This window comes from Stegastes partitus, unplaced genomic scaffold (genome assembly GCF_000690725.1).
Source record: "Stegastes partitus isolate 25-593 unplaced genomic scaffold, Stegastes_partitus-1.0.2 Scaffold95, whole genome shotgun sequence".
In the NCBI taxonomy this organism is placed as follows: Eukaryota; Metazoa; Chordata; class Actinopteri; family Pomacentridae; genus Stegastes; species Stegastes partitus.
The window spans coordinates 257,820-266,832 of NW_007577826.1; the positions used below are offsets into that span (position 1 = coordinate 257,820).

The 9,013-nt window shown below is 39.7% G+C and overlaps 1 protein-coding gene across 1 annotated transcript in view; it reads left to right on the forward strand.

Annotated features, from left to right (window-relative positions):
* LOC103354064 (AP-1 complex subunit mu-1) overlaps positions 1 to 7,777 on the forward strand; it is a 50,250-nt gene extending 42,473 nt beyond the window's left edge. The window contains exon 12 of the mRNA XM_008277314.1: positions 7,520 to 7,777. Coding sequence (XP_008275536.1) covers positions 7,520 to 7,542 — 23 coding nt within the window. The 3' untranslated portion in view covers positions 7,543 to 7,777. The remainder of the gene's footprint in view (positions 1 to 7,519) is intronic.
* Positions 7,778 to 9,013: the final 1,236 nt, after the last annotated feature.

A 9,013-nucleotide genomic window follows, 5' to 3' on the forward strand; every position in this document is an offset into this window, starting at 1 on the left:
AATATACACGAGGTAATGAGGGAAGATGGGAAACAGGTGAGGGAAACCATCAGGGAGCAGGTGTGACGAGACGGGGACAGGACGTGCAGGAAGTAAATCTGCGACAGAGACAACAGGTTAGTGAATTTCAAAAGAAAACAGGAAAGACAAGACAAAATGTGCACACAAAACAGAAACTTGACAGACATGACAACACAAGTGTTGGACACATAGACTGTATAAAAGATGGACGTAGCTACCGTGACGTCACCCGTTGGTTTCTGCACTGAGAAAATGAAGCCAGGGTTTTGCTACTTCCTGGTTGACATCTTGGATTTTTGGAGCCAGTGACGCAAAAATCGTCGGAGGGGGCGGAACCATAGGAGCAGCGATTGGTCAGACGGATTGAGAGGCAGGCCCTCTCTGCCCGCCCACATTTACTGCCTTCTGCTCGCTTCGTCTGCATCATCGCTGCCAACTGTCGATCAAGCCAGCCATGCCCCTTGCCCCGCAAAATTTTGACGATTTTTAAAAAATTCTGTAGTGATTTATTTTCAGATTGGCCACCTGATCTCTGGATTTGACTATGAAAACTAATAAGAAAAAAATCCTGAGCTGTAGGAATGCAGTACTTCATGATCTCTGATCACTTCTTTTCCAATTCAAGTCTATGGGAGCCAGGGCTTTTTGGAGCCAGCAACTAGCGGACATAGTGATATTGCAGGTTTTTGACACTTCCGGGTTGGCTTTTTATCTTTTATACAGTCTATGGTTGGACATTTAGCTAACAGTCCAGTTAGTCAGATGTTGAATCACTATTTTACTTTATGGTTTTTATAATAAATACATTATCAATAGGGCTGCAAGGTGGCATGGTAGGTAGCACTGTTGCCTTGCAGCTAGAAGGTCACAGGTTCTCATCCTGGTGAGGACACCCAGGATCTTTCTGCGTAGAGTTTACATGTTCTCCCCATGCAATGTGGGTTCTCTCCAGATTCTCCAGCTTCCTCCCACAAGTCCAAAAACATGTTGAAGTTAATTGGTGATTCTAAATTGTCCGTAGGTGTGAATATGAGTGAGCTTGGTTGTCTGTCTCTATGTGTAGCCCTGTGATAGACTGGCGATCTGTCCAAGGTGTCCCTTGCCTTCGTCCTAAGTCGGCCGGGATAGGCTCCATCCCCCTCCCACATCCCTAGTGAGGATTCAGCGGTGTATAGATAATGGATGGGTCTGCACGGTGGCTCGTTATATACATACACACATATATGTACTAACTGAGCGGAACTTTCTGGGGCCCTCAATACCACCCCTGTTTTTAGAGGAAGAAAATACAAACATTTTAAGGTCTGGAGGCATAAGACATTCTCGAAATTTTCCATTCAACATTTTGTAGAACTTAGTTTTACCTTCTGCATTTCTGTTTCATTGTGCATGTTGTCAATCAAACTGAAGTGTGGAATTTCTTGTATACCTGCATTGCCTTCTTAAGGCTGGACTCTGGCTTTGATGTGGTCAGACTGATAATGGGTCATATAGCGGCTGATGGCACGTGGCAGGCAACGTGCGTGTGTGTGTGTGTGTGGTGTGACATGGTGACGCCACTCCAGTAAACCTGTGGTTTCACCCCTGCACCGTTGAGACTTTATTGTCCACCACATGTGGCACAGTTTTGTGTATGTGTGTGTGTGTGCATTTCTGCACAGATGTAAGTGTGTCTGCATGTGTAGCTTTGAGACGATATTAAACCGAGAAGCTTGAATCAGCAAAGTGCCTAAAAATGCAGAATGTGGAAATACACACGTCTTGTGTGGGTACATAGTGCATGTGCAGAGCACACACAAATATACAAAAAAAAACAAAAAAAAAACGTCTGCCTTGCATGCATTCTCACTTGGAGAGAAGGGGAGAGGGGCGTATTTAATAGCTCAAATTAAAGACCTCCCGTGAGGTTTTTCAGTTGAAGGACCAATCTTTAAACAGTAAGCTACCAATTACCAGCAGCCGCCAGCCCTACCCATCTATTACCACATCCAGAGTAGAAGTGGGGACCTCAGCTGTCTTCCTTTCCTCCCTTTCATGTTGCCTCGCTCCAAAGCCTTGTAGGAAACGAGTGGCGGTGTTTGATGGTCACAGGACAGGCAGTTAAAGCCGTGGTTAGAGGAGGGGGGGAGAGGCAGTCCATTCATTGTCTGCACCAGCACAGTGCTATGCTACAATTAGAAATACACTAACAGACTACAGGTTTCTGCTAGACCCGTTGGCTACACTGTGGTACACAGCAGGTACATCAAGCCACTCAGTGCTGTGGTTGGCATATGTCATGCAATTTTCCCTCCTGGGCCTTTGGTAAAGAAAATGCCAGTGGGGAAATTGATGACTGGTTGTCTGACTTTTCTTTCTTAAATTCAGACACAAACTTACACTGATTATTTTGTCAGTTGTCTTTTCACCACCACTAATGGCACAAATAACCCAGATGTTACCATGTTATCCCAACTAAACTATGATGTCACTGAGTATGTTTATTAAAACACAAGAAATCAGGTTACTGAGAGAAAATGGGTTATGAAGAATTCAGATATAACTTGGTTTGAGCTGTGTAGTCACTTGTAGTGTCTTTCTGTACATCACATTTTAGGTGTGATGCATGAACGCCTATCACTCAATCCCAGTTATTCTGACCTGGGTTTCTCAAATTGATTTCCACATCTTTGTGACCTGTACTCATATGAGGATGTTAAAGGAGAAAGGGTCACGGCTCCACACAACAGCCAGAACTTCCTTTCTCTAGCAGCATCTTGAATTAACAAGGGTATAACATTGTGGTGTCTTCTAGTTTTTGTTGTGCAGTTTGTTGTTTTGGAAGGTGCGTCTTTACGAGGGAGCTTATGTAACAGTTTAAACAGGAAGTGTGTCTGCCTGGAAGTACTTCTAGATTTACTGACATCACATTATGTCGGTATCCATAAAATCCTAGGAACACAAACTGATGCGCTTTGGTAGTATTTGGAGCAGTTACATGTTCATAACAAAGAAAAGGAAAAAAATACATTATAACTTTATAACAAAACCAGTTTGGTTCATAAGTGCAGCCTATGAACCAAACTGGTTTTGTATTTGTTTTGTTTGCAAAAGTCAAGTTCATTATTTAGTTGAATATAGTTTTTTTTTTTTTTTTTTTAGCAGACATTATAGTGTTTATTTGTAGGTAATTATTTTCTTTTTCTTTTCTTTTTTTAAAGTTAACAACAAAAATAAGTTTAAATCAACAATAAATGTATGTGCTACAATGTTGTAGGTAAGTACAGTATATAAGTGTTGAATCATATGTTCCGGGCTGCAAGGTGGCGCAGTTGGTAGCACTGTTGTCTCGCAGCAAGAAGGTTGCCGGTTTGCGTCCCGGTGGGGGCACCGGAATCTTTCTGCGTGGAGTTTGCATGTTCTCCCCGTGCAGCGTGGGTTCTCTCCGGGTTCTCCGGCTTCCTCCCACACAGTCCAAAAACATGTTGAGGTTAATTGGTGATTCTAAATTGTCCGTAGGTGTGAATGTGAGTGTGCTTGGTTGTCTGTCTCTAAGTGTGGCCCTGCGATGGACTGGCGACCTGTCCAGGGTGTCCCCTGCCTAAGTCGGCTGGGATAGGCTCCAGCCCCCCCGCGACCCTAATGAGGATTAAGCGGTATATAGAAAATGGATGGATGGATCATATGTTCCTTTAAACATGGTGCAACACAATGTTCTAACAAGCTCCTCCTTTCACAGTGGTATGTCTTTTAGTGTGTGTGTGTTTGTGTGTGTGTGTGTGTGTGTGTGTGTGTTTGGTATTTGGCATGAAACAGCCCACGCTTAACAGAATTTGGCAAGTAATTTCTGTAAACTCACTTTCACATGTTAGCAGAATTAGAGATATGCCAGCACATTTTACTATACAGCTGTGCTATTGTTTCCAGAGTACCCCTGGTTGCCCCTAGCAACCCTCAGAAACACACGGCTGCCATGGGCTTTGGATCTAATTGCTCTTAAAACAGATCTGATTTAAGGCAAATGAAATCCAGATACACTGGGCTTACGGAGAGAACAGTTTCACCACTCCCCTGCCTAACCTTAAGCACACACAACTGTGTTTCCATAACAAAAGCCATGTGTGTCTGGGTGACTATGTGTGTGTTATTGTTATCATTACTGAATCATAGCATGTGTTCTTTAGGCGGCTGAGTGCGGCTTTGGAACTGTTTCCATGAACAGGCCATTCTGATCTCTTGCCTGTGCGCCTATTTCAACCTGCTTGAGACAGTGTTGTATCCACCTGTGTGTCTGTGTGTTTGTGCTAGTGTAAGAAAGTGTGGATGTCATGTAAACCCTCACTCTAAATTCAGAGATTCCTCCAAACATAAGTAACTAGTCAGATGCTGACCACGGCAAGAAGCCAACAAATACAACATGGCTCCTTGTGTGTGCGTGCGTGCATGCATGCGCGCGCGCGTGTGTGTTTCCTGTTGTGCTCTTATTGTCCATTTCAAATATTTATTTTCCCGCTCCTGAGCCAAGCATACCAGCTGGCTAACTCAGCTATAGATATCTGTCATTAAGAATAAGACAAATTACATTTCCTTTATAGAATAAGTTAACTCCAAATATTCTTTAGAAGCAAAAAAATACATTTAAATCATTTTATTATATTATCAATAATTCTGGTCCCAATCTGCAATTTTCATTGCAGTGGTATCTCTTTAGGTGACTTGAACCATTTCAGTGAAAGTCAAGTAATAATCTTGTAAAAAGTAAATAAAAACTATAAATATCCTCGGTGAAAAATACAAGGATAAGTCTATGTTAACAAAACCCTGAACAGGCAGCACAGGGCAGATAGTAGTTGTAAGAAATGCCTACACATGAAGTGAAAAGATGAACTGTTGACCTCTCTGGTCATTGAATAAATCCCTAAATCCTTATCGCTGTATTTCAAAAGACCTATTCACAGGATGACCATAACCTAGGGACCTCATGTGATTACTTTTAGTGGAAAGCAAAGAGTGATGTGTCTGACTCGAATTTATTCACAGTATCCCTAAATATGAGACACAGTAATTGTGGAGCCTGCTGAATGACAGACCTTCCTTATCGCATGCTGCCATGCATGTTATCCATCTAAGCATCCTTCAAGATTTCACTTTCCTCATGTCTTTATTCTTTCTACATGTTGAACAGTGTCATAAATTTGCACCCTAAATGCTCCAAACTTTGAATTTTCCAAACTTTCTAAATCTTCAACGCAGCTTCCATAATTCCCAAACAGGAAAGATGCAGAAAAAAACAAAAGCCTTGCAAAAAAACAAAAAAAAAACAAAAAACAAAAAACAAAAAAAACAAACCCCCCCCAGAGACACTGATTTGCATGGGACTAATATTATGACAAAATGTGTGCTTGATGAAATATGGTGCATGATTTGCAGTTAGAGTTTTATTCGGCAGATTGACATGTCATGAAGAAAATGAACAACCTCAGCCAATAGTATAAACTATTTGAGTTCACCTGGTGATTGTAATCTTGTGTGAATAGGGCTTACAAATATAAATGTTTAGAAGTTTCAATCTTTGAATAGGGTTCCATCCTGCCACTAATCTATGATACACACTAGCTGTGTCTCCATGTACTTTAAAAATGTTGCAAAACCTTTTAAAAATGTGAATGACGCTTGTATTATCAATTGCTTTGGAACAAATAAACTAAGCTGTGTGGTGTTGTCAGAAGGTGGCAGTATAGGCTGCACTGTGTATGGCTGTAATAAACAGGGTAGAAGAATCCAGAAACAACACCAGACCGCAGAAAAAAACCTCAAAGAAGAAGAAGAACAAGCAAACAAAACTTTGTCCATCTAAAAGAAAAAATTGACCAAAACCCTTTAGGAACCATTTCCAATCAGTCATGTCAGCTGGTATCAACAAAAGAAGCTGATCAGTCATGCAACTGTGTATCAGGTGAACTCTTCTAAAAAAAGTAAATGAAAATCTCAAACCGGTGTAAAACATTTCTGCAAAATGTAGGTAGTTTTTAAAGTTTTGCTGTTTCCATGAACTTTTTCCAATGTGATTCCTCAAGATTAACATAGCAACGGGTTATGGAAGCACAGCTCATAGTAAGTTGTGATGTTAGAGAAATTCAGGTGTACATGAACCCAGAACCAGTTCTGCAGGAAATTAATTCAGAATAATACAGAGTCCCACTCAGAATCTGTGTTTTTGATTAACACTACAGTTTCAAGGTGGAAGCGATCAGTCATAGTGTTGAGTCAGTGAAAAGGTCTGCCTATTGTTGCCTGGCACAACTCCTTCACATGCTACTGAGACAAACGATAACATAGAGAGAAGACACTACTGCAGGAAATGTGTTCTGCACACAACCATTTCTGGGGCTTTTTTGTGTTGTGACTGATCATAATTGACCAGACACTGAGGGTGTTATCTTCTGCATTTCCCTAGTTCCTGAATTTTACCTTTTTTTGTTTTTTTTTACACTGGTCTACCTGCCTTGTACAAAAAAGAGGAAAACTTGAAGTAAAGGTAGTGAAAGTAATATCTAAACATACTTCAGCTGCTTTGATAAAAATAATCAGATAGTTTAGATGAAACAAATATGCTGCAGACAGATGTGTAAACTCATGAGTTGGATGAACTTCAGTAGTGCTACTTCGCATTGTGTTCTGGTGAAATGTAGAAAATTAATGAAGAACTAAAAAGATGTCAGCAGATCTTTGTTCTGCAGAATTCAACAGAAACCTTCTATATCTAAACCTTCTATTTTTCTGTACATATAACTCTGTTGTGCTCAGTTATTTGTATATAAGGAGAGAAGTCGTGCAATTTCCTTATACGTTGTATAATGACAATAGAGCGGATTCTGAAAAGGGTTGTGTAACAGTTTTTAACATATTTTACACGGCAAATTCGGTGGGTGAAGCTATAACACATTTGAATTTTAACTACTCACCCAACACAAGAAACAAACCACAAATTGGACACTTGTATCTCTGTGGCTGTGTTAGGAGTGGATTATAGGCAGAAGACAAAATATCAGGCACAATCACAAAAAAAACCCCAAACTTGTCAGTAGAAAAAGAGAATGAAATTTTTTTTAACTTGAAAATTCTTTACTGCAAAGATTAAAAATATGATTTAGCTTCAATAATGTTGAAAAGGGTGGTTTCAATTGAAAAGTTGTTCGAAGCAGAATTTTAAATTCTTCATTCTTTTGGACACACAAGTATCTGTTTTATCTTCTATTGAATTTCCCTTCTGGGATAAATAAAGTATTTTTCATTTCATTTCTCACAAGTGTGACTGAGTTTAGGACTAGCAATTACAACTTGTTTCATTGTTGTACTCAGTGTCAGAAAAGTTTCATCAAGAAATGCCATAGCATCCCGTTTGACATTGTTCGATATAAATACTTTTTCAAAATGTTAATTTCCCCTGCACAACGACACCATTGTTGTACTTGCTGCATCATATAACCCCAACACTGTCTATTGTGTTTTGTTTCAGACTACCAGCTGAGGACGCAGTAGTGACACTGGACAGCCTGGACAAAGACATTGTCAGCTGAAAGAAACATAAACATTCATGAATGAAGCGGATCAACAGTCAGTCCCTCCAGGAAATTTCGCAGTCTTGTAGTCTCAAGACTTAATTCAACCTGCAGTATTTGAAGGAGGCTGCAACTCTGACAAAACCTCACAATACAGTATTTGTTCAAATAGCGACCAAACCTTAAGTATAATTCCCAAGTTTTAATCATCACTCTTTTGAGTGTGATTAACACATTTGAAAACACCACTCTGAACTACAGCAGTGTTCTGAATCAGGTCAAATAACATAGAACCTTTACTACAACAGGTCAGCTTCTTTGGCCATACTGAACCTGAGTTCTTGGAGGACATTGTTTGCCCTAACAGGCTGTCAGGCAAACCTGACTCCTGAGCTGCAAGTTAATCACTTAAGCTTTAACATTTAAAGTCACACAGCAATCACCTCTAACTTATTATAGCAATATAACTTGACAATAACTACTACCTGATGGGCTTAATGAATGATGAAAGATGAAGGCCCCTTAAGAAAACAGCTCACCAGCCGCTTACATTCACATTGTATCTGTAAAATTGCTAAACAAATATGTGTAACCCAGTAGAATGTGTTGAATTTCATTAAGTGCAGTTTATGTATTTTATATTGAAGTTTACATGCAGATTGCATGTGGTTCTTTAGAGCCCCTTCACTTTTTGCATTCTTTATTGTGTTGTAGATTTGCGATTTTACCTATTAATCTACACTCAGTATCCCATAAGAGGAAACATGGTTTTAGAAATGTTTGTGCATTTGTTAAAAATGAGATACTGAAATCAACCGCCATGCATCAAAACAGGAATGGAATTAACTAGGAAAGGAACAGTGCCTGGTGTTCACCAGATGACTTTTTTTTTAGAGCATGCTTTTGAAGCCTCCCTAGCATCAGCTGAGAAAAAAAGAGTTGTGTGTAAATCTGTACTCCTAAATTACACACTATGCTCATGGTTTTATAATATGTGCCCACAGATTTGTAAATTGTGTGCATGGATTTGCCTTATGTCTATTGCACAACGGCGTCCTGTCAGCACACTTAGGAGAAAGCATTGTCACCGTCCCACTAGATATCCGCGAGAGGGAGTCTAGTAGATCTAATGTGGACCACCAAAGATTAATGTGCAGAACTTCCAATTATACCCTGTTGAAACTGCATTTATAGCACAATAAAGTTTGAAAAAAGTAAAAGGGTCTTAATACTTTCTGAATTAACTGTATGCCACTTTTGCAAATTAAAAATGTTTTTGGTGATTTCACAACATTTATTTAGTTCCATCAAGGCTCGTCCCAATTAAACTGAAACAGCTCGTCACCTTAGAATTATATAGTTCTATCTGCGTTCTCTGTAGTTTTGAGATATTTACGTTTAAAGTTTTGACTGCTCATATAGTCAGAATGAAATGAACATTAAATTGTGTT